This window comes from Pseudorasbora parva, chromosome 15 (assembly GCF_024679245.1).
Source record: "Pseudorasbora parva isolate DD20220531a chromosome 15, ASM2467924v1, whole genome shotgun sequence".
Taxonomy (NCBI): Eukaryota; Metazoa; Chordata; class Actinopteri; order Cypriniformes; family Gobionidae; genus Pseudorasbora; species Pseudorasbora parva.
In genome coordinates, this window is record NC_090186.1 from 36,875,862 (window position 1) to 36,902,432 (window position 26,571).

General features: G+C 35.7%; 2 protein-coding genes across 2 annotated transcripts; one reads left to right on the forward strand and one right to left on the reverse strand.

Moving 5' to 3' along the window:
- The first annotated feature begins 3,180 nt into the window (after positions 1 to 3,180).
- Positions 3,181 to 11,742, forward strand: serinc1 (serine incorporator 1). The gene is made up of 10 exons (XM_067417957.1): positions 3,181 to 3,328; positions 5,607 to 5,768; positions 5,904 to 6,097; positions 6,267 to 6,346; positions 7,576 to 7,713; positions 8,315 to 8,484; positions 9,687 to 9,777; positions 9,864 to 10,005; positions 10,097 to 10,321; positions 10,821 to 11,742. Exons 1-10 carry the CDS (start codon positions 3,290 to 3,292, stop codon positions 10,957 to 10,959), a joined length of 1,380 nt encoding a protein of 459 aa, XP_067274058.1. The 5' UTR covers positions 3,181 to 3,289; the 3' UTR covers positions 10,960 to 11,742.
- Positions 11,743 to 12,459: 717 nt separating this feature from the next.
- Positions 12,460 to 25,942, reverse strand: hsf2 (heat shock transcription factor 2). Its single transcript, XM_067417956.1, has 12 exons — positions 25,711 to 25,942; positions 21,900 to 22,008; positions 21,666 to 21,793; positions 21,388 to 21,512; positions 19,418 to 19,493; positions 18,008 to 18,069; positions 17,202 to 17,280; positions 16,746 to 16,861; positions 16,409 to 16,660; positions 13,539 to 13,641; positions 13,311 to 13,365; positions 12,460 to 13,215 (listed from the first exon to the last, which is right to left on the reverse strand). The coding sequence occupies exons 1-12, from the start codon at positions 25,801 to 25,803 to the stop codon at positions 12,929 to 12,931; spliced, it is 1,485 nt and encodes a 494-aa protein (XP_067274057.1). The 5' UTR covers positions 25,804 to 25,942; the 3' UTR covers positions 12,460 to 12,928.
- Between the last annotated feature and the right edge of the window lie 629 nt (positions 25,943 to 26,571).

A 26,571-nucleotide genomic window follows, 5' to 3' on the forward strand; every position in this document is an offset into this window, starting at 1 on the left:
TAAATGTATTACACAGGGTTAATTCAGGATAATTGGACTCAATGGCAAAAGTGTCCCGTTTTAATAATATAATATAATATAATATAATATAATATAATATAATATAATATAATATAATATAATATAATATAATATAATTAATGTAAGTAATGTAAGTAATATAATATAATATAATATAATATAATATAATATAATATAATATAATATAATATAATATAATATAATATAATATAATATTTGTAATATAATATAATAGAGGCAATACATTTTTTTGCATACTTAGTCTGCATAATTATATATAATAATTCTACTAGGCTATATAATATATTACTATATAATAATAATATATTCCCATTCGCACATGGCTCTCGTTTATAGTCCGACTCCTTTCATAATCAAAGTTGACACTTCATGATCTATTTTTACCAGACTCAAACTCTCTGACCTATACCGCTCTGCGGGTCAAATTTAATCTGTCTCTTACTACTACATTAATCGCTTTATGCAATCACAATCATCCCCTTTAACAAACAAAACGATAACTCTCCGAACTGGCTGAGGATAGTCACCTCTTCACGCGACCACATGGCAGCGACTTCATCCCATTTGTCAATTCCAAAAATAAAATGAACTGTGGTGGCCCAAAGGCATGTTTAATTATGAAGTGATAGAGAATGTCTGTAGACCAAAAGAGTATTGATCTAAAAGAGTGACAAAAAGAGATTATTTTCTGAAAAATGTATGAAGGGGTGATTAACTGTAAAAAAGGCAACCCAACTCTCTTGAGAAAGAGCAGATGGTGGAAGAACTAGAAGGAGAAATTACAGTTCCAATCTTAATTTGACTATTAAAGCAATGACTACATCACGTCATATTGCTTCACATAATCCTGATTTGTTTGGTTTGCATGCTGGTAATTTTACCTATTGTCAGAAAAACAACAGGGTGAAGCCCAACCAGAGCTTTCAAGCCAAAGGCAAAGTACTTAGATGCTCAAACTAAAACACTGATGCTTGTTTTGTTTAACACTACTCTGCTTTAACTATCACTTGTGGGATCTGATGTGATGTGACATAAACAGTGGCTTGATAGAATTAGAATACAGTGTCCTTAATCCTCCCTGAGACCCATTAATATAATTAGTATCATCTACTTGGAATACAAGGAGACGTGGAAGGCCTGAAAACTTTGTACGTAATGAATATACATTTTAAAATGAAAATGAAAATGATCAGATTTGCCACTTGTCACTGTCCCTGGGATGGGGAAATGACTGGTATCACAGAACGGTGGCCCTTTCATAAGACATTCTGGGCCAATTACAGCTCTTATGTAAAGTATCACTTCTGCTTCATCTCACAAATAAGCCTAGAGATAGAAGTCATTTTTGGAAGTCAATTGGCTGCATGAAAATTAATAAGGAAAATATGTTTTTCCTTACAAATAACTAGATACTAAACAAGATTATACTGACTTGATCTCTGTGGAAGAATTTTACAGCCATTTAAAATGATGTGCTGTTCCAAATAATAGCAAATCTGACATTCACACCATGACCATAAACATATCCCTGAGCAAATTTCTCAGAACACAGATATTCTAGACTTCCCTTTGCCTCAGTGCCAATTACCTGGAATTAGCAACAGATTGATTTCCATGACTGTGCAGCTGTTTCCATGAACTGACTAAAGATTTCCTTGCATGGTTTCTATTTCAATACTGAATATTTTTTTCTTGCATTAAGGATGTTTGATTTCACCATAAGAACATTAAATGTAAATCTGACCAATATATTTATTTATTTTGAATAAAAAATGCATATAAATACCATTTTCAATATATATATATATATACAAATTCCCAAACATGTTTTCCTTAAAAAACAATAGAAAATCAAAGCAAAAAATCTAAACACGTTATGTTTCAAATTTGAGGTTGACATCTCAAAAAATTAGCTTTCAGTAAGAATTTGTTTGTGCGCAATACCAAACATTTCCAATAGAAGAAATTAGTCTCCCATTAATTTCCAGTGCAGTCATTTTTGACCGCTAACAATACAAGCGTGACTTTTTGTTTTCAGGGCCATTTAACCTTTTCGAATCATATCCAGGATTTTTTTTTTCACACAGCAAATACCTAAACATTTACCAAATGTCATACCATTCAGATGAAGTAAAGAATTCTAAAATAAATAAAGAAAACATTTATTTTATTAATGTGTTTAAATTTATTGTATAAATGTTTTTAATAAATAATAATTTATTAAAATGACCCAACAGCACCAGAAGATGCAGTGAACAGATGTTATAAAATAACACAATTTTTACTGTTTACAAATGTAGAATTCTTTTTTGAATTAGCATTTATTTGGAGTGTTGTTGTTCTTTAATGAACATTCACGATGTGTACAACAGACTTGGAAATCAGTCTAATTCTATTATTTTCTTATATTCTTCTGTAGGGCCTAATCATGTTTCCATGAAGACAACAAAAGTGTGTTCTTTTGTGTGAATATGTAATTAATAAGGCCATTTAATATATATATTTTTTAAATAAACACAATTACGAACAATATAAATAGAATAATTTATAGCAGATTAATGAGCAGCCTGCAAAACGTGCAAAACAGAAGAACATAAACAAAGACTATGAAGCAAGAAACAAAAATGATAGCGGTTTCTATTTTTAAAGGGCCACACAAAAATAAGATTTGGTCTGTGAAGGGAGCTGTTCATTTTGTGTGTGTGTGTGTGTGTGTGTGTGTGTGTGTGTGTGTGTGTGTGTGTGTGTGTGTGTGTGTGTGTGTGTGTGTGTGTGTGTGTGTGTGTGTGTGTGTGTGTGTGTGTGTGTGTGTGTGTGTGTGTGTGTGTGTGCGCATATAGGGTATAATTTATCTTATATATAAATATAATTTTGTCATAAAATAACATATTTTCTTAAATATATACATACATGTTTGTGTTATTTTGGATGCTTTTGTTTATATGGCAACGCATGTGCGTGATTTGGATCCCCAACGTAGGCCTACCTGTTTTTTTACTTTCTTACTTTATTTCATTTAATCACTTTGAGACGTTTATTTTGCTACGTTTTTTCCCAGCAACTTTTTAACATTTCCCCCCATTATTTTGTCAGCGAGAAAAATAAAACGTTGTTTTATTTTGAAAAGTGAATGTGAAAGAAACTAACCTGTGGTTTCCGGCTTCATCAGACCGCGGAGCTACATTGTAAACACACCGCGTCCATTTTCAAACCAGTCCTTAGAAACGTCGCATATCACCGCCTGAACATGGGGGCCGTTCTTGGGCTTTGTTCCATGGCCAGTTGGGTGAGTATATATGTTAATATACTGCTGAAATCTAAATATAATATTATAGGGGTGCGAAGTAAAATAATTATTGTGTTTCCAGCGATTTTATCATATGATGCTGATGGCATCCGCATCGGCAGAGACACGAGAAAATGGTGTCTGGGCCTTTCGCGATTTCCTAAATTCATAAAACCCACTGGTCTGCATCTGTAGAGTATTACGAAGAATGACACATAAAATCATGTTTTTTTTTAAATTTATTTATGTTTTAAGTGTGGTTCAAATCAGTTGTTTCTGCTTTTCTAAATCTGCAATGTCATATTGGGTGGTTCCCTTGTTGTGATGAAGCAGACAATATTTGTGCTAATTCATTTGCTTTATGCGTGATGCTGGATCACCAAACGTATCTATTACTGTTTTTTTTTTACACAATTGCAGGCAAAATATTGTAGATTAAATTGTTTTGTACAAGGTTCTTGTAATCAGGACAGCTGTTCATTGTTTGATATGAATGTTTTTGACACGTTATGTCCCCACCACACGTGCGATTTGGGGGTTTAAATGGGACTACAACACACTTACAGATGATCTGACATCATATCATGCAGTTTTCAAAGAAGGTCACATGTTTGTTAGGATGTCAGGTGTTGCGACATCAAAACACCGATCAAATAACAGCTCATAACACACACACACACACACACACACACACACACACACACACACAATAATAGCTTGATGACATATGTATGTAGGCATATCTATGTTATGTATAAATTATAAATAAAATGTTTGGGGTCAGAGATTAGATTTAAAATAATAATAACAACATTAACTTTCCATTCATCAAACAATCTTGACAACATCTATCATGTTTCAAAAATATTAAGCAGTTTTGAACTGTTTTTAGCATTAATAATTATAAGAAATGTTTCCTGTGCAGCAAATCAGCATAGAATGATTTCTAATGACTGGAATAATGATACTGAAAATTAGCTTTGCCATCACAAGAATAAGTCACAATTTAAAATAGATATTTTTAATAAGCACTTATTAAAATGTTTAATATGTATTTACAGTATTGCTGTTTTATTGAATTTTTTGACTTCATAAATGCAGCCTGGGTGAGCAAGAGACTTCTTGCAAAAACCTTAAAAAGGCTTAATGTTCTTAATTTTAAGTATTCCAAACTTTAGGGATGTAAACTTTTTTTTGTACAGTGTTTTTATCCAGGAATTTATTTTAGGAAGGATTTAATGTCCTGTTTGAACTAATCACATCAAACGTTTGTTACGTAAAGCTAGACAAATTTGGCACAAGCTTTGTGTGTTTTGTACCCTGTGTTCAAGTGAGGGATGAGGCCTCTTTATTTAGTCAAACATTTTTTTTAAGAACTGTAAAAAGCTGAATTTCAGCTCACCTTTTTACAGTTCTTCCCCCCCCACCCAAACACACACACACACACACACACACACACACACACACACACACACACACACACACACACACACACACACACAGCTTCTTCACTCCTGGCATATTTTATTTTTTTCCTTACTTAATTTTTGCCATTTCATTCATATCTAGATTCAACCTGTATGCAATAACACTCAGCCTTTATATCTGTTGTTAATGTTATTTCCTATCAAGATAATATTCTAATATTATGTGTAATACATGTACTGATATGAGTCACTTTCAAAGTCACCATGTTTATGCATCACCAGCCCTGCTCATTTTGCAGAATAAAGCTGTTTATAGATGGGGAATATATATCGCCATTATATGGCTTACATTTAATTATTTAGCAGACGCTTTTATCCAAAGCGACTCACAAAAAAGGGGAGAGCAATAGAAGCAACGAAACAAACAAGGCCAACAACCTGTAAGAGCTGTAAGAAGTCTCAATTAATTAGCACAGTACACAGTTTTTTTATTTTTTATTTTTTTTATAGCCATCTACAATAGCCATCTACAATAGCCACCTACAACAAAAACTCACGTACGTAAAATACAGAACACTGGATTTTGATAGCCACGATAACAACCCATTAGGACTAAGGCTGTTGCCCCAACTGTTGTCGTTAATGCAGATTCAGTGGCCCAATGGGTTGGTTTTGTATGGCATTCTAGCTAAACGCACAGCAATAGCCATTATTATTGGCTTATCCGCTATTATATTGTTGTAATGTCTTAATTAATTTGAAAGGGGGAGTAGGATCTGAATAGAGAGTATGTGGTTGAATTTAGCAAAACCGCTTACATCACCTTTAATGTGTGTTTGTCTCCTCTGTAGATTCCTTGTCTCTGTGGCAGCGCTCCTTGCCTGCTGTGCGGATGCTGCCCTAGTGGAAACAACTCCACTGTCACTCGGCTGATCTATGCCTTCTTCATGCTGATGGGTGTGGGCATTGCTTGCATCATGCTCATGCCAGGCATGGAGGGGCATCTGAAGAAGGTGAAACCGAGTGCTTCCTTTATTCTAAACAAGTTTAAATTTGTTGTACATATGTCTTTGTTGATGATCAGGGCTGCGACTAAAGCAGTTTGGTCATTTGTATGTTTTTTTTTCTTATTTTTTATGTCACTGCAGATTCCAGGCTTTTGTGAAGGAGGAATGGGGTCGTCCATCCCGGGAGTCGAAGGTCACGTGAACTGCGACGTGTTGGTTGGGTATAAGGCCGTGTATCGTGTGTGCTTTGGAATGGCCATGTTCTTCCTGCTCTTCTCTCTCATCATGGTAAAGGTCAGGAGCAGCCAGGACCCAAGAGCCGCTGTGCATAACGGGTTAGTGTGACCTAGTGCTTAAAGTCTTGACCTGTAACCGAAAGGTTGCAGGTTTGAAACCAAGAACTATCCCTGTGTTCTTGAAGAAGACAGGTAGAACATGCAAACTAATTTCAGAAATGTTTAACTGAACTTTATAAATTCTTCAAAATATTCTGATCTTCTCCAGGTTTTGGTTCTTCAAGTTTGCTGCCGCCACTGCTATTACAGTCGGAGCCTTCTTTATTCCTGAAGGCCCTTTTACTACCGGTAAAGTCTTACATTATCACCTTAAATATGAAATATACTTGCATAAATACAATGTATGCCACTCACTATTGTCAGTAGTAGTGACCAAAAAAAAAAAAAAATATGATTTAGCTGTAGATTAAATTAGGGTGGTCCACAAAAATGAAAGTAATTTCATGTAATTTCAGCCATGGTACTCTCTCAGTTTGTTACTAGCCCTAATTAAATTATGCTGCAAAATAATTTGGGTTTAATTGACTTACATTTAGAGGTTGCTCAGTGTTCTCAAGTTTGTTTATTTGGAAGGTAAAGTTAAACACATCAGATAAGTAGTTGGCAAATGCTATATATATATATATATATATATATATATATATATATATATATATATATATATATATATATATATATATATATATATATATATATATATATATATATATATATATATATATAATTAAATTAACTGTTAATTAAATTAATATTAAATTAATTAACTGCTGGGGACAAAAATTAATTACCTGCTATTATATTCATTAATTAAATATTAATTAATATTTATTGCATGTTTAAAATTAATCTAGCATGTTTTTATGACAGCCACCATTTAAATGTTTATATTTCAAAATACCGAATTGGAGTAGAAATATGATTATGTAATTGTAAATTTAATATTATAACTGTATTATTATTTTTAAAAAAATCATCATTGAGTGTAATTTAAGTGTTTTTGTAGAAATCAGTTCATTTTTACCTTCAATATTATAGTAAGCTAATGTAGCCTATAGGCTAAAACTGACTCCATAGTTTACAGCATTAGTTAAGAGATTTGTTTTTCTTGGGAGAATTTACCATGTACTGTACCTGATATACAGTACATCCTCATAAGGGTTTACAAATCATTGTTCAGTATGATGCAATATGACTGGTTAGTGGGGCTGGGTGTTCGATTTCGATTCACAAACTTGCAATTCGATATACTGGTATATCTATCGAATTGCAAGCTTATGAATCGAAATCGGAGTCTTTGTTATATGATGGGTAAAAGAACTAAGGGGTACCATGCAAAGTTTTAATCATTTAATTTTTTACATTACATTGTGGGCCACCCTAATATACATGCATATTAAAGTCTGCAGTGGACTTTATCGTAAAGCTCACTTAAGAATGAGATTAGTCAGAGTTCACATCCACAAACAGAATTTATTTGTGATGATCTAATGACGATCTTCTTGCTGGGTCTCTTCCAGTCTGGTTTTACCTAGGCATGGCTGGAGCATTCTGTTTTATCCTCATCCAGCTGGTGCTCCTGATCGACTTTGCTCATTCTTGGAATGAGTCCTGGGTGGAGAAAATGGAGGAGGGAAACTCTCGCTGCTGGTATGCAGGTATGTATTAGAACCTGATTTGGGCTGTAATTATGGGGCATGTTTCAACCGAACCAGAAAAGGCATCAATTGGACAGACCTACAGCCAATCAGAGCAACAAAGCGACTCAATGTGAACAGAATGCAAAAATGTCTTTTAAAATGCTGGTGCTCAAGAAACATTTCTTATTATTATCAATGTTATGCTGTAATTTTAATGATACATTTTTCCCCTGTGACTTTTTGATGAATAGTAAGCACAAGAACAGCATTTTGTTTAAATGGAAAACTTTTGTAACATTATTAATATCTGTACAGTGACTTCTTATCAATTTAAGGTATCCTTGCTGAATACAAGTCATTTCTTTAAAAAAGTGACTGACTCCAAACCTTTAAAAGATAGTGAATCTTTTACATAAATACCTAAATAAATAAACAAACAAACCACATTATATTTATATAATAATATTATATTTAATATTATTAAATATAATATTTAATATTTAAGATTTTGCCTCATTTATGTTTAGACATTTATTGCGGTTCCGGTGTATATGCAGTCACAAAGAAGATTGATTGCATTGTTCTAACACTTTTTTTCTTCTTTTTCTACCGTGTTTAGCTCTTCTGTCTGCCACAGCCATCAACTACGCTCTTTCCCTGATGTCTCTGGTCTTGTTCTATGTGTATTACACTCACTCTGATGGATGCACTGAGAACAAAGTCTTCATCAGCATCAATATGCTGCTGTGCGTTGGTGCATCTGTCTTGTCCGTCTTGCCTAAAATCCAGGTAATGAATACAACACATCTGAGAGAGTTTGTTTTTTTTGTGTCAAATTTACATTTACTCACCCTCAGGCCATTCAAGATGTAGGTGACTTTTTTAAATTATGTTTTTTATTCAGAAGAACACGGAAAAAAAAAAAGTTTTAGCTGAAACTATGGTCTGTGTCATTCATTTAATACAAGTCAATGGCTAAAGTCAAAAAACATAGACAGGCAAAGCAAAATAAATACCCATGGCTCCTGATGATACATTGGGTTCTTATGAAGCGAGACGAGCTGTCTGTGTAAAAAACTGAGCGTTATTTACAACATTATTACGTGCGATCTACAGCCTCGGCATGGCAGTCTGAAACATGAGCTTCCTGACGCATTATGGCGTATGCGCCACAGGTATTCGTCATATCATCAGAAGCCACAGGGTATTCAGTTGGTTTTGCCTGGAAGTGATGGTAAGCTATTTGCATTATATGAATTACCAAGGACCATTTTTTTAGCCTGACAAGCCAGACCCACATCAAGATGTTTGGTCTGGAAACTCACCATTGACAGGGCTCAATCCGAGGGGCGGGATAAACTGTTGTCTTTCAAACTCCCTCTGCACGGCGTGCACTCAATTGGATAGCGCTACAACCAACCAGAGCAACGAAGGTGAAGCAGAGCTCGTTGACAGATTAAACTTTCTCCGTATCCGGTCGGCAAAACTCCGAACACATCTTCCCTTCTTAAGAATGACTTCAGTACCGTTCTTTGTTCTTTTCTCAGAGAAAAGCTTAACTCCAAGTCTTCCAGAGTCGCGGTCAAAGCTGATCCGAAAGACCGCCGTTCGCCAGTTTCTGTGTTTACTAGTAGCACGCAAGCGCAACTCGGCCGCCCCCCCGCCCACCGACTCTATACACGAAATGATTGGCCCGACCAGAGTTTGGTGTTTACAGCTCAGAAGTGTATTGAGAGTTGCTAGAGGACACTCGCGGCAGATTAGATTTGCTGCCTCTAGGGTGCGTCTAGATTTCTAGGCTACCATTTTTTACCTATTGAAGTAAAAAAAAGACACCTACACCTTGTATGGAAGGGTGAGTAAATTAACAGCAAATTTTAATTTTTGGATGAATTATCCCTTTAATATTGGTTAACGTTTTGAATACATGCTTCATATGAACATCAAAATTAATTTCATTTCTTCACATCCTTTTCTTTCCTCTCTTCCAGGAGTCCCAGCCCAGGTCTGGTCTCTTACAGTCCTCAATTGTTACCTTGTACACCATGTATCTGACCTGGTCTGCCATGACCAATGAACCTGGTAAGCATTGTGAAAGATTTATCTTAAAGAAGACATTTGGTTGTTCATAAAATCATTTTAAAATAATAATTTCCTTTTCCCCAAAGAACGCAGATGCAACCCCAGTTTGCTTGGCATTATTGGCCTCAACAGCACCAGCCCTGCTGGTCAGGATCGTGTCGTTCAGTGGTGGGATGCTCAGGGCATTGTGGGGTTGATCTTGTTCCTGATGTGTGTGCTGTACTCCAGGTAAAAGGGTTTGACATTTGTTAAAAGATGTTTCCTGTTTTTGCAGCTATTTTTCATCACTGCAGTCAAATTTGTCTTTTTATTTTCTCAGCATCCGCAACTCCAGCAACGCTCAGGTGAACAAACTGACGCTCACCAGCGACGAGTCCGCTCTGATCGAGGATGGTCCCGCTCCAGAGAACTTTGAAGTGGGCGACGGCTCCAACCGTGCCATTGACAACGAGAAGGATGGAGTCACCTACAGCTATTCTTTCTTCCACTTCATGCTCTTCTTGGCTTCCCTGTACATCATGATGACACTGACCAACTGGTACAGGTATGTGTCCGTGGGCCGTATTTTTAATTATCACTTATTTATATGTATATTAACTTTTCTTTTCTATAGTCATATTCATGACTGTATAATTGTATAATTCTATTTATATTTAAATATTCCCTACCATTCACAATACACTACCAATACACAAGTTTAGGGTCACTAAGATATAAAAGAAAATAATATTTTAATTCAGCAAGAACTCTTCTTTTGAGCTTCTTATCAAAAAATCCTGGGGGAAAAATATACATATTTGAGCGGTAGTGTTTTTTTTTTTTTTGTATATTTTTTTTAAAACCAATTTTATTTACTTTAACTAAAATTAATAAATTGAATGAAAACTGTTCTATTAATAAATCCATTTGTAAATGCAATATCAACAATGGTTAGTTATTGCTATCCGCCATTTTGGTTTGTCACTATTTATATTGAAATGGTTATGAATGGCAAAGTTCTCTTTTTTTCTCAAACTCTTTTTCTTTTTCTGTAATTTGAATAGCCCTGACTCCACCTATGAGACCATGACCAGCAAGTGGCCCTCTGTGTGGGTGAAGATCAGTTCTAGCTGGATCTGCATCTCGTTGTACGTATGGACCCTGGTGGCTCCGCTAGTCCTCACCAACCGTGACTTCGACTGAGAGGATGGAAAAGAAAGCTTGCAATTAGAATCCGCCATTACTTTTGTGAATATCCACATGTATAGGGATAAGAGGGTTTAAATGTAAATACTGTGAGTGCTTTGTTCATTCAAATAACCCTACATGTTTTTTTTTGTTTTTTAATCTTGCATGCTTTTATGTAGGTGTTTTTTGTTTAATGTAAAAAGAACACGGCTTAAGTTGCCTGTGATGTGATGTTAATATTTCCTTCAAGAACGTGTGCTCTTCAATACCAAGGCTAATGTAACCTTGATTAATAATCTTTGTATGGTTTAAAAAAAAAAAAATCAAATGTACTTTAAGTTATTTGTGGAAAGTAGTGAAAAGGCAGGTCATGTTTTCCCATAAGTCATGACATTTAGTTTCCTATCGAACACAACATAGTGTTGCATAAGCATGTGAAAAATTTACAGGCAATCGTAGATTTTGGCATACTTTCCGCTTCTCGATGATTTGCACCATGAACATATGACTGTAATACTGACTTTAGCTGTGCTAACCCTTTGCAACTTGCACATGTTAGCTGTTTGGCTCAATATTAATTTTATGCTTGTAGCCAATGTGTGTGTTGAACAATGTTTTGCACTGAATTTATCCTTGCTGATAAAACCTTCATAGACTATTTTTTCCTCCATTGTATTAGGCACAGTGGTGATTTTATTGATGCCAGTAGTTGCAGACTTATTTTTTTTGGTTGTCAGTGTTATTTGCCTTTTGACATTGTAAGCACCCAACTTCATCCTATTAAAGGTTTAAAACCCAGATTATGTCCATTTTATTAAAATAGCCAACTAACGAGAATGTCTTCCCTGAGGTATTACATGACATTGTTTACAAGCTGTTTTATGGTCTTTCCACAAGTTGTTCAGTATCTTTCAACATACCATCTGATGATTATTTTGTGCTATAGCTAGTTGTAAATAAAAAATGATCAGGTTTGCTCCGTGATGCTTCTTCACTAGAACTGAAGCAGCTACAAAAATCTGATGCCACATTTAGGAACGTCAAAACGATGTAATATGAATGCAAAAAAAAGGTATTCTAGTGATGAATCGCTGGAACTAGTAACTTTTGAACGTTTTGAACTGCGTGGAAGGCGGTCAGGTGGAAGAGATATTTTACTTTGTAAAGTTTTAAATATGAATATTTTTTCACCGATTCACTTCAGAAGGTCCTTATTAACCCCCAGAGCTGTGTGGAATAAATTTTTAATAAATGGATTCAATGGACCCTGTCACTGCCATAATAAAGCTTGGAAGCTTCAGGATATTTATTAATATAACTTTACCAGAAAGAAGAAAAGTGACCTAGGATGGCTTGAGGGTCATGGGGTAATTTTCCTTTTAAAGTAAAGTAATCCTTTTAAGTTCTATTCATGCATCAACTGTAAACAGGCTAAAGAACAGAACCAATATTGTTTCTCTAAAATTGATATTTTCAACTCATTGAACCCATTTTGAAAACCAAAAAACACCAGGATTGATGTTTTGAGTCCCTTTAATGCTACTGCAAAGCTAATAATGAAAAAGCTCACGGTAACAAGAAATCACTGTGTATTGCCCAACATTATGTAACTAAGCATAAGTCTTCACATATATTTACAGTGCCATTAGGATATCAGGCAGGCACTTCTATACCATACATAAAGGATAGTTGTGACATCTTCTGAACTGCTCAATAACAACACGGGAAAACACGTGCTTCACAAAACAGCTGCAATGTAAACCAGCAACATAATCACATACCAATCTCCTGATGGAGATGGTGGAAAGGACACTAGCTAGTAAACACAGTATCTATCAGGTAGTGAACAGTAAAACAAAAATGAAGGAATGTCAAACTCATGGACAGATGGTACCAAAAACATTCTGGCAAATAAATATCATCATTATTTTGATGAATATTTACAAAAAGGTCCAGTCTCTCTGTTTCCCATGCTGATTCGCTTTCAGATATCAAGCTGTGGCGTGTCAGCAGATGGGAGGTCAGAGTTCAGTTCGCACAGGTAAAACAGCGTGGCCTCGTTCGCCTCTGCCTCTGTGAGCGGTTCCAGACGGATCAGAGAGCTGCGAGGCGTCTCCAGGACCTCGTCCAACAGGTCTGTGGGTTCTCCGGGGCTTTGGGGCATTAAAGGCTGGCTCAGATTTTCAGTTGAAGAATCTGATGGGGCCAGAGGGGTGCATCCATCCAGGAAGGCCAGCAGAGGGCAGGTCGTGTACTGGATCAGCTGCTTGTCTGAATAAAGGAACCGACACGCTAGTAAATGCTGCACAGAGATGGCACACAAATGACAGTGGCTATTGATTTACAGAGAAACATGCAACAATTACCTGTGTTTCCAGGCATAGACTTCTCTTTGTTGATGGTCTCTTTTGTTACGGTGTTCTGCCAACAGTAAAAGAAAAAAAAAAATCAAGCTTTATCAAAAATGACAGAATAAAATTCATGACTTGTTAAACCATAGCAGCTGAGCGATGCATCACCGAATAATTTTCGATACGTTCAGCCCCCAAAAAAGTACACAAGTCACAAAGAGATAACAGAATCTCCAAACATACCTCAAAGAGATCTGTGTCAATGCTGAACTGTTTTCCATACAGCATGGCCTGGAAGTCTTCCAGACTACAGTCAATACTGTCCAGATAGTCCATCAACTCTACTCTGTAGTGATATAATTTACAATGAAATATAAATTAAATATGCTTAAAGCAGAAGTATCTGTCAAAAAATAATACAAAAATTAGAGAGCGCGCGAGAGAGACTTTAAAAACAAATTTATTTGTTTAGTCGGTTAATTTGAACAGAATCCCATAGTCTACCACTTAAGGGGAAAAATGATTCTTTAATAAATCATAAATATGATAAAGTCATTATGAGAAAGTTCAAATTGAGGTAAAAAGTCAAATTACAGATACTAAATCCTAATTATGAGATTAAAATTAACAAAATGTTAATTATGATTATGACTTTACAAAGCATATTTTTGTGGCAGAAATAGGCTTCCATAAATTTGCTCTCCAAGTTTTTTTACTCGAAAGTACAGAAAAAAAAGCAAAAGCAAAATTAGAAGCTCATCATGATTAAAATAAAAAAGGGTTAGTTCACTCAAAAATGAAAATCAGACCACGATTTACTCACCCTCAAGTCATCCTAGGTGTTTATGACATTCTTCTTTCAGACCAATACAATCATATTTAAAATATGATATATATTTATATTACAATTTATAATATATAATATAATATATACAGTTATATTTAAAAATGTCCTGGCTAATCGAGTCATTATAAGGGCAGTGAATGGATGTTTCTGTTTTGAAGCCCCTAAACGTGCATCTATCTATAATAAAACCGGCCTTCTGAAGAGAAGTGATGCATTTGTGTGAGAAAAATATCCATATTTAAAACTTCATAGATTAAAATAACTAACTTCCGGCGGACCGCCGTATGCATTGATTTACGGCGAAAGAGTAACTCTTGAAGCATGTCCGCCGGATTTTAGTTATTTTAGTCTATAAAGTTTTAAATATGGATAATTTGCCTTTATTAACCTCCTGGAGCCGTGTGGAGTACTTTTATAACGGATAGATGCACTTCTATGGACTTCAAAACAGAAACAACCATTCACTGCAATTATAATGCTTGGAAGAGCCAGGACATTTTTTATTATAACTCTGATTTTATTCGTCTGAAAGAAGAATGTCATTTACACCTAGGATGGCTTGAGTAAATCATGGGATAATTTAAATTTTTGGGTGAACTATCCCTTTAAAGTGTCCCAACTATGTCATTTTAAAGCTTCTTAATTTAGTTTTGGAGGTCTCCTGCAGTAGGTTTACATGCTTCCAAGATCAAAATATACTAATATACATTGCACATCACCTTCTCAAAGAGTCTAAAAAAAACTAATTAACTTAGTTTTTTTAGGAGAGGTTTCACTAATTAAACCTCTCCTTTCTGCAAGCCTTCTTTATCTCCGATTGGTTAGATGGCCCAGTCTGTTGTGATTGGTCTACGGCAGCGGTCGGATAATCAATGATGCGAATGGTTTGTCAGATCTCGGCACTAGCGTAGGTTAAAATCTCTGACGTTATTAGTATTTACAGCACCTTACTTAATAAAACAGGCTGTGTGACTATGAGGAATGTACTTCTATATGCAAGTTTGAGGGACTAAATCCATACTCCTCTTTAGCTATTGTAAAATGCCATTGACAAATGTGCCATAGATTGCTGTAAAGATCTACAGCTTACAGTGCATGTCAGAAACAAATAATGCATTGGTTTTTCCGTATCAAGTCCTCAAGTCATCTTGTTGAAGTGCATTTTTCTCGACATGTCGACACTAACCTCTTCTAGGCCTCAGTTTAAAATACAGTGTTTGAGGGCGGGTCAAAGTAGACGTTTGCAGGCAGACAGTGAAGACCATAGGCAGGCATAATGCAAATTTCTTACATTGTTACATAGGTATGTGACAGAAAATTCAACTGGAATTGCTGATGATTCGTTTCAGCAGTTCAGAATAGATTATTTATTTTAGGAGACGATAACTTTTGATTTTTGATTTTTTTAAACATTGCAGAAATTTGATTTCACATTCATAGACAGCAATATCACACACTGTATTAAGGGTTAGTTCACCCAAAAATGAAAATTTAGCCATTAATTACTTACCCTAATGTCGATCGACACCCGTAAGATCTTCGGAACACAATTGAAAATATTTTTGTTGAAATCCGATGGCTCAGAAAGGCCTTCATTGACACCAATGTCATTTCCTCTCTCAGGACCCATAAAAGGCACTTAAGATAAGTAAAAATTCCATCTCACTACAGTGGTTCTACAATACTTTTATGAAGCGACAAGAATAGTTTTTTCAAATTCAAAAAGTTTTGAACGGTTATGAATCAGCATATGGATTCATAAATCGGATCGCGTGTTAAACTGCCAAACTGCTGAAATGACGTGACATTGGCGATCCGAATCATCAATCGATACGCTGATTCATAACGTTCAAAACTTTGTTTTGAAATCGGCCCATCACTAGTCATTATTTAGTTTTTTTTTGCACACGAAAACTATTCTTGTGGCTTCGTTAAATGATTGTAGAGCCACTGTAGTGAGATGGGCTTTGTATCGACGTCTCTAGTGCCTTAAATGTGTCTTGAGAGAGGAAATGACATTGGTGTCAATGAAGGCCTTTCTGAGCCGGTCTGAGCCATCGGATTTCAACAAAAATATCTTCATTTGTTTTTCAAAGATGAACGGAGGTCTTACGGGTGTCGAACGACATTAGGGTGAGCAATTATTGATAGAATTTTAAATTCTGGGTGAACTAACCCTTTAAAGGGAATATTGGAACAAGCATAAGAGGGACACTTTAAATCTTAGCTGCCTCTTATTTTATATGCGTAACTTAAGCCGACTTACTTGCCAAGAAGGTTGATGTTTTGTGAAATGGCACCATTTTCACTGAGAATGGAGTCCATCAGCTTTACTGGATCTTCTAAACTTAGACCTGAAGGCTTGTTCAGTTGCAGGGCGCTGTTAGTCGGTGAAATGTCAGGGCTGCATTTGGGTTCTGCTTCTTGCTGGGTGGTTGAATCTGTTACACTGCCGTTTGTGCTGTCATTTTGCATAGGTGGGCTGCTTTCATTCGCGACTTCCATGGTTTCAGCATCCCTGTAGGAAATCGAAAAGAGCACTCGTTTCTATTTTGCCTCCTGCAAAAGACTAAAGAGGTTTGAATCAGCCCCTAAATGCTTACCCTTGGTCAACAGGTACAGATACACCATCTGTAAATTCTGGATCTTCATCTGTGATGTCACAGATTATGACGTCATCAGAAATGTCGGAATTGTTCTTTAGTCCATTCACTGTGGACTAACAGAGAAGGCACGGGATAAGTCTCTGATAAACAGATCTTCAAGTTACAATATTAATGGGAATATCATATTTATATAAATAAATCGGTCCCCCACCAATGTGAATTTAACTGACGGTGACTCTCACAATTTAAGGTTCATATTCAGGGGCAGGACACTTTCACACAAAGTGAACCCTGCCTTAAATCTCATTAAGAGAGAAAAACGCAAGATAATGAATGGCAACATTACGGTAACAAAATAACCGACAACACCACGTTTCCTTCAAGTAAGAAGAGTTCCTTCAAGTAAGATAAAGTGAACGGAAGCTAATCACTCCCGGATGCTTCTACACATACTTTGTTGTGGTCCATGGTTTCATCAAAGAACTGGTGGATGAATTTGGACTTCTTTCCATTACTGTTCAGAGCAAGCGGCCTGTAATCAGACAGCAAGTTTGTTTGTTTGATTATTTAATTTTCTCAACATCATGTTCTTATCGAGGTTATTTACATGGCAAACACAAGGTCAATATCACAATCCCTAAAATGGAAAAAATTATAAAAAACATTTCAACTTAAGATAGAAAACCAAAAATATATTCAGGGGACACATTCCAAAATATTACACAAAAACATGTTTATAAGACAGCAAGAAAGGTGCATATTAATAATAAGGTAAAGAGTACATTAGCATGTTTTTAATGTAGTAAAAATAGTCCAAAACTAAAATATTAAAAATAACCCTGTGTGAAAAATAGCAAATGCCAACAATATTCCTTTTATTTACACTATTACTGTTCAAACGTTTGGGGTTTGTGGGATTTTTTCAATTATAAAATGTCATTACCATATAAAATAAAAGCTTTCTATTTGAATATATTTTAAAATGTAATTTATTAGTGATGGAAAAGCTACATTTTTCCCAGTCTTCAATGCCACACGATCGTACAGAAATCATTGTAATATGAATATACCATTTTATTAACATTGTGTTAATAACATACTGTTTTTTTTTATTTATTTTTTGTAAAACCGTGATTTTTTTTCCAGGATACTTGCATCCTTGCTGAATAAAAGTATTAATTTCTCTCTCCCTGACCCCAGACTTTTGAACAGTGGTAGCATACTTCTATTGGATGCAGGCACATACTTCTTGGTCTTACCTTTTGCGTTTCAAATTTAACAAACGATTGTTCTGAGCCAATGAGAAGATGAACTGCACCAGCTAGAAGGGGCAATGCAAAAAGTGCCATTAGAATTCAAGCCTGTACATTAGTTTCATGCTGATACTGTGCCCGATCTCCATATAATGGAAGTCAAAGGGGCCCATATGGGTTACCCAAATTGTTAAAAAATATCTTCTTTTGAGCAGAAGAAAGAAATTCACACAGGTTAGGAAAAACTTGAGGGCGAGTAAATTATTACAGATTTAACATTTTTGGGTGAACTATCCCTTTAAGATTTTAGATAATTTTACATACCCAAGAAATAGAAAAGACAAAATGAAAGTATAGAATACGTGTTAGTTAATTTAATGTTATTCCATGGATAATTTGTTTGGAGTATTTCATTTGATGCTGCTATGAATGTAACAGCGTGTACAGCCTCTGTATATTTCTGTGTATGCAACATTCTTGTTCTGCAATAAAAAGTCAAAGATATATATGTTTTTTATATGGGAAAAATGACTTGGACAGGAGTCATATTTTATTTACATTAAGTATACTCATGTTACACGGAAGCTTACACAGAACATTTTACATCCATTAATGCAAGTAGTTTGACCCAGTATTATACAATTGATGACTAAAGTTAAACTTCATTTTGAAACAATGCAAGGACTTTCAAGCCATAGTGCTATGGACATCTACAATTACTTTAATCCCTCCTTTTAATTCAAATATACATGCATGTCCTCTTCATATTTTATGTTCGTTTTGCACTATGGTATATGGTGTTTCTTATTCAGCAAGTCAGTTTTTATAACATTAGTTATAGCAAGTTCCTTATGTATATCATAACACTAAATATATCAATATTGATTTATTACGTTGTCATGTTTATCATAATAAAACTGAAAAAATATAGACTTATATGGTATTCTTGTACATACAAGTGCTGAATTAAGCAGTACATAAAGTTTTGAATAAAAACTATTTCTGTTGCTGCATATAAACATCTAAAACGTCAGTTTATTTGACAAATACATCTTCATCTGAAATAAAGACAGCAAACATGGTGTAAGAAAAATTGGCTGTACGAATTCAGTGCTCCATTTTCAACTGTTCCCTCGACTTCAAGCGGCAAATCTTGGCGATCGGTAAGTTCTTTTGAGATCTGCCAAACGCCTCGCCTTGAATGTAGACAAAAGTAGGCAGCTGACGTCATCATCGCACTGTATTTGTGACAGATATACAAATACTGAGTGTACTCCATTTGAGTGGTGCTAGTGCTCCACTATGCTGACGGAAGTGAGAATACAACGATTCGTGTCAAAATGGAAGTTGCGTGACATCGTGTGAAAAGGGCCTATTGCACTGGTTGCAAAACTGGTGCGCACAGGTGGAACGTACCTCCTTTATGACCTGCTGTTGCTGTGCATGTTTCTGTCTGAGGTCAGACAGCTCCGTCCAAAGAGCCTCATTCTCTCTGAGGAAAATGCAATAGAAAAGATTTTGCAGTTGCTAAGAGTGTCTTGTTTAGCAGGTTGTAGCATGTGACCAGGGCATTATTAAAGGGTTAGTTCCCCCAAAAATGAAATTAATGTCATTAATGACTCACCCTAATGTTGTTCCACACATGTAAGTCCTCCGTTCATCTTCGGAATACAGTTTAAGATATTTTGTATTTAGTCAGAGAGCGTATCCAAGTGTATTCACACTTTACTCTCCATGTTCAGAAAGGGAATAAAAACATCATCAGAGTAGTCCATATGTGACATCAGTTAGTTCATTAGAATCTCTTGAAGCATCGAAAATACATTTTGGTCCAAAAATCCGATGCTTCAAGAGATTCTAATGAACTAACTGATGTCACATATGGATTACTGATGATGTTTTTATTCACTTTCTGGACATGGAGAGTAAAGTGTGCATCCACTTTCTGACTAAATCTAAAATATCTTAAACTGTGTTCTGAAGATGAACGGAGGTCTTATGGATGTGGAACAACATTAGGGTGAGTCATTAATGACATCAATTTAATTTTTGGGTGAACTAACCCTTCAAGCACAACTAGTGATTCATTTGTCTGTTCCCTTAACTTTTGGATAAATGTACACTGATAAGATGAGATAATACAGGATAATTTAAAGGAACACGCTGACTTTTTGGGACTTCAGCTTATTCACTGTATCCCCTAGAGTTAGATAAGTCCATACTAGGGTCGGGTATCGTTTGGATTTTTTATGATTCTGTTGCCAAAACGGTACTTTAAAAATGGTACTGGTGCCTGAACCGATACTAAAAAAAAAGAAAAGAAAAAAATAAAAAATAAAAAAAAGAGCCACAAAACGACAGATCTGTCGGAACACATAAATTCATCCTCGTCTCAAGAAATACATGAAAGTAACTGACCGGTGAACTCGGAGAAGAATAGAGTAAACTATAAAGTAACTTATATAATGTGGGTCTGATATTCTGATATGAATAAAACACAGTCAAATTATAAGTGTGAGAAAGGATTGTTATTGCCACTTCCATAGACATCAGTATGTTTTTGCTGCTACTTATGTGCATTTAAATGTCTGAAACCTAAAATGAACATGATCTGGTGAAAACAATGAATCGCTGTGATATGTGACGAGTGCTGAGCGCGTCTCTCTCTGGCTCAGTGCCAGCCAAAGCGCGGAAGCACGTTTCGGTCCGGTACATACCAGTTGTATAGGTACCGGTGCTTATATTTCAGTACCCAACCCTAGTCCATACATACAACGTTTCTCTCTGTGCATGCTATAACTCTGTCTGACGCACCCACCGCTAGCCTAGCTTAGCACAAAGACTGGAGGTAAATGGCTCCATCTAGCCTACTGCTCAATATGTGACAAAATAACACCAACATTTTTCCATATACATGTTGTGATGTGTATAGTTACATTGTGTACGAAGACTGACGGAAAATTAAAAGTTTCATTAGTCCCCAGCATGCACTCTGGGCAAACAGGTTGTCACGTTTGTTATTTTGACGGAAGGTAGTCTATTTTCAAGCGCTGTGTAATATCATTGTGCTGACCGCTGCCATGGTACGGCAGCAAAGTTCCTTGATTATTACGCAGGAATGAGAGTATATTTCCTAGCCATATCAGTCTAGAAAATTGCAACTTTAAATTTCTCGTCAGCCTTAGTACTAGTAATGTATGTAAATAGAAAAATATTGGTGTTTTTTTTTTGTCACTTATTGAGCAGTAGGCTAGCTGTGGGTGCATTTTACAGCTTAATGGCACACACAGAGATGAGAATGATATGTATGAACTTATCTAACTCTAGGGGATATGTTCCTTTAAGGCATAAGGATAGATTATGCTTCTAAAAGAGTATTTCTTTACCTTTTCAGGGTGGCAAGTCGAGCATCCATGTTTTCTTGCTGCTCATGGACATTCTGAACACTCGTCAGAATTTTAGAAAGATCATCTTGTCTTATTTTGCCCTCTTCAGGCCGTGCATTGGACACCTATATCAAAAATAACAATGTACATCAATTAACCTTTTAACCAACGATACATTTTTTAATCAAACCATGCCGACCAAAATTCTCTTAAAATATTTACATTTGCTAATGAGGTATTTTTTAATTTCTTCATTTATTTCAACAAAGATGCCTTGCCTTTCTTTTGATGTTCTCTAGCAGGTCATCTTGCCCATGTTTGAAGTATGGATGCTGGAATTCAACTGGTCCATCCCGCTCTTGCTTCACTATGCCCGTATCAATGTGCATCACTTTTCGAAAACCATCTGTTTGTAAGGGAAATGAACGACGAGACAAAGAAATGACCATTGATATGAGATTTCAGACAAACAATGGAGGAAGGAGGATAATTTTTTTTGATAAATCACTTACACATGTTGAGCTGTCGGACAAAACTGGCCATGTTGTTGTGCTTAAAAAACTTTGGGAGAATCTCTTTTGCAAACCTTTGCTCATCCAGCACAAGGAAACTGTTCCCTTCCTATGAATAGAAATAGAAATAAAGGAAACTTTACAAAGAAAATCAAAATTGCATAAATATAATATAATTTAAGGTTTATGCTATTATCTTTTTCTTTGTGCTTCATTTAACGGCACTAATTTTATTAACGCAGCGTGCATTTTTTGTTTGATCCATGGCCCGTAGTTGGAGAAATTGAGATCAGCCATAGACGTAAAGGATACAGCAGCAAACATTAAGAGGGAAAGAAAAGGGTTAACATTAGCATTACTCTGAAACAAGTGCAGTTATAGCCTACATAAGCTACCAAATTTTCTGCTTAAAGGGATAGTTCACTTTAAAATGAAAATTCTGTCATCCTTTACTCATCCTCAAGTTGTTTCAAACCTGTATGAATTTCTTTCTTCAGCTGAACACAAGGGAAGATATTTTGAAGAATGTCAGTAACCAAACAGTTAACTGGAGCCATTGACTTCCATAGTAGAAAAAAAATCCTATGGAAGTCAATGGCTCCAGTTAACTGTTTGGTTCATACAGGTTTGAAACAACTTGAGGGTGAGTAAAGGATGACAGAATTTTCATTTTAAATTGAACTATCCCTTTAACTTTTATTAGACTCCATGTTGAAAGAAAAGTGCGTTTTTTCACTGAGCACATTCTCTGCAGTCCGAGCGCGATGTACTGCAAGCTCCCTCTCGCTCGGATAAATCATAAACATTATCACCGCTTACAGTACATGTGTTTTATTGAACTAAATACATTACAATCGGCCTAAACGAATACGCAGCTTACTTTTCTGAACAAGAGCGTTCCCCAGTCCATGTTCTTCACACTGTTCTCGTGAATCGCGGCACAGTTCGGCACACACACACACAATACCTGCAGTTCAATAATGCGCATCTCTTAAAGGGGCCACACTATATTCCTACTCGTGGAATATGGACCTCCTCCAGGTATAGTGTGGTACTGGTGCGCTCTCAGGTTCACATGACAGCTTTCACATTACCAATTTTTCATACGAACTGTGCCCTGCTCTGAATTAAACTGCCAGTGTAAAAACTCCCTTTATATTCTTAAAATGAAAGAAATCACTGCTTATTCTGAATTTTTAAGTTTAGGCTTAAGAGACATGAACTAGTTCTTTGAAAAAAAAAACTATGACCTTTGATACGTCCAGTCTAGTATGGTTTCACTAAACTAACATTTGCATAAAGCATGCATATTTGTCCTTCATACCCATGTTGATTAGAGTATTAAAAACTTAAAAACATATAAATTTAAAGTACATTTAGAACTGATAAAAATGTGTGATTAATCGCGAGCCAACTCAATATGTAAATGAATCTTGTTTAAATATTTTAATTGATTGACAGCCCTAATATATATATATATGGGTGTGCATGAATATTCGAATATTCTAGCTGTAATTAATATTCAAAGCTAAAAAAAAAATAATCAAATTTTACTGTGTTGTAAATAAGCTAAGTGTATTTGATCACAATGTCGTCGTCTGCCTCGCGATGTTTGGAATTACTATGACAACTGAAAATGATCTAACAAAATGGAGTTACCTTTAATAAAAATCAGTTAATGAAACAGTTATCATAATATCACCAGAACAACGAGAATCACATGCGATCCAAACAGCAGCTGAATGAGGAAAGAGTCCATCACTGCATCACAAGTGCGAGTGAGCGCGAGAAAACATGATAGCAAAAATATTCGAGACAAATGCTTCGTTTAAGTTTCGTCAAGGGTTTAAGAACAGAAAACACAAAGTGCTTCACTTAAAGGTGAACTATGTAGTATTTTTGCAGTAAAATATCCAAAAACCACTAGGCCAGTGTTATATATTTTGTTCAGTTGAGTTCTTACAATATCCCAAATGTTTCCAACTATTTGTAAATTGTGAGAAAATTGCTATTTTAACTAAGGACAAGGACGTTGAGCATTGCATTTGAGGGAGTCGCCTGTCAATTGCGTCATATCTGCGTTACCCTCGATTTCGGCTTTTATTTGGCATGAGCGCTTTACTCTTAGCAGTGTGAACAACTGAACGCACGGAGTAACGTCATAACATCGTTTTAAACACACTTAAATGTATCTAATATGATAAACAGAGCTCCATTACCTCAAAATCATAACCGGAAGAGCGGATCTGTGCAGGTGCCCGGCAAATGAGTCTCATCCCGTCATAATAAAAGTCCCGGTATTCGCGAGGCGGGTATTTGTTTAACAATCGCTCCAGCAGCTTTGCTCAGGTCCACAACACTCAGTCCTGCTCTGCTTTAGACTACAGTAACGTTAATAACCGCATGCATGAAAGTGATTTCTGCCCGAGTCCTATTTTTCACCGGCTGTGATGAGAAGACCACATCTCCCAAGATGCTGCGCTCACACTTTGCGTCATCAAACTACGCATTTGTTTTGCATAGGCGCCCTCCAGTGGACAAAAGCTGCATAGTGCACCTTTAAACTTCACGTAACCGCTATCTTTGTCTCTGCAACGTCTGTCAGTGGCACGTTTTCTCACCCAATAATAATATAATTGTTTCTCTCAACATGAAAATAAGAAACAATACAAACAAGACAACCATATACCGACTCGTGTGTGTGTGTGTGTGTGTGTGTGTGTGTGTGTGTGTGTGTGTGTGTGTGTGTGTGTGTACCATAGGCCGTAAAAAAAAAAAGTGTACGTTCTGCAAAATAACATGGCACGCTCTGATTTTCTTAGCGCTTGCGCTGCTTGAGCTTGATATGTTTTTGCTCTTTAGGCATATATATTACACATACTGTTAATGTTTTAAAACAAGATTTAAGATATAACGTAAGCGTGTTGTGTACATTGCCTAATCAAAAGTTTGCTCAGAAATTGTGACATGTTGATAAAACAAAACAAAAACGTCCCTCTCATTCTTTCAAAATGCCTAGTTCAAATAAACGAATATTCGATTTCTATGAGACCAAATATTCAAATTCAATATTTTGGGAAAATGACCATCCCTTTTATATATATATATATATATATATATATATATATATATATATATATATATATATATATATATATATATAGGGTTGGGGAGTAATGAAATACATGTAACTCAGTTGTATTTAAAACTCAATTTGAGTAACCAGAGTTTCATTAGTTATGTGGTAATCAAACAATCGATGGTAATCACAAAATTATTGTTACACCCCGAAAGGTATTTTAGATTTCCAAAGTGATTACTTTTAATTTTAATGTAACTTATTTAATTCAAACATACAAATGACATGTTACTATTATTTAGTACTGTCCTGAATAAGCTATTCACATAATAGATGTTTACATATAACGTTACTCCACAAGAATTTATACAAATCTCCATATTAAAAAAATGTAACGTTTACATAACGTTACCATTGAAACGTAACTGTCTGTCATTACCAGGATGATCTACTGCTGTTTTCATATATACGCAATATATGATTAATTTAATTGCAAATAACATTGACAATCGTCTAAAGAACGACTGGTCAATGAGTGAAAAAAAATGGACTGAAACCAATAAATGGTACGATCCTAAACATTTGTCACTCTATATCAAAACTATGATCTGACACGCATGCATCATAAAAATACACAACTGCTCACAAAAGACCCGGATAACAAATAACTGTGTCACTGAAAGCTAAGCTAGAATGCTAACGTTTACTGTTAGGTCGTTTTCTTTTATTTACCTGGCTCCAGCAAATAAATTCATTTGTATCCGCATCCTCGACGAGGGTCCAAAGCTTGGTGAGAAATGCGGGGACGTTGGAGTTGTGTTTCATTTTGCAGGAATGAAAATAAAACGTTGCAAAGTATAAATATTGTAAAGTCAGTCAGATGTTTTTCCCTTTGGGTTAGACAAAACACGAGTACCAGTGAAAAATAGCGACGCAGCTACACAACTTCCTGTAGGATTTGAGAGCGCTGATTGGTCCGTTGCGGCCTTACGTAAGTTTACTCACGTGTATGGACATCTGTGTGTTGGTGTTAGCCAATGAAAACCCTCCGCTAGGAGGAGAGGGGTCTGATTGGCTACATTTTCACCAAAGATAAATAAAACGACAACAGCGCTCAAAAATGAACTGCGTAGTGTTCGTTTGTTATGGCTGTCTTGCAAAAACCACTATATTAAATCTCAGAAAACATGGCTTTTCAAACAAAATCACAATTGTTTGAAATAATTCTCAGTTAAATAAGCACAATAAAACCAGATTACATTCAGAGTATTCAAGTTTATAATTAAGGTAGATCCAACTGATCTACATTTGTTGGAGTCTGCGTGGAACGTGAATAGGAAAACCCGGAGTGCATCTGCAGGAGAGTGATTACAGAACGCAGTGAGAGAAATCAGTCTCGCTCCGTTCCACTAGTGGACGATTTTCCATAACGTATTTTGGTGTGTGGTTTGCTTGTTGAGGCTCAAAAAGCTTGATGCATTGACTTGTTTTGGAACCAATTTTGTTGACGAAGAAGAAACATACAAACTTAAATGGCCATTTTTGTCTACAACGTAAGTTATTTTATATTATTTACATATGTATAGCAAATAC

Bases quoted from the DNA above. Each gene is read 5' to 3' on its own strand.
- hsf2 (XM_067417956.1), bottom strand. From the start codon at position 25,803: ATGAAACACAACTCCAACGTCCCCGCATTTCTCACCAAGCTTTGGACC. The intron at 18,070-19,417 runs GTACGTTCCACC...TGCCCCTTCTAG, and splicing joins AACAGCAGGTCATAAAGGAG to CTGGTGCAGTTCATCTTCTC. The intron at 13,642-16,408 runs GTAAGTCGGCTT...ATATCACTACAG, and splicing joins AACATCAACCTTCTTGGCAA to AGTAGAGTTGATGGACTATC.
- serinc1 (XM_067417957.1), top strand. From the start codon at position 3,290: ATGGGGGCCGTTCTTGGGCTTTGTTCCATGGCCAGTTGG. The intron at 3,329-5,606 runs GTGAGTATATAT...TCTCCTCTGTAG, and splicing joins TTTGTTCCATGGCCAGTTGG to ATTCCTTGTCTCTGTGGCAG. The intron at 10,322-10,820 runs GTATGTGTCCGT...TAATTTGAATAG, and splicing joins ACACTGACCAACTGGTACAG to CCCTGACTCCACCTATGAGA.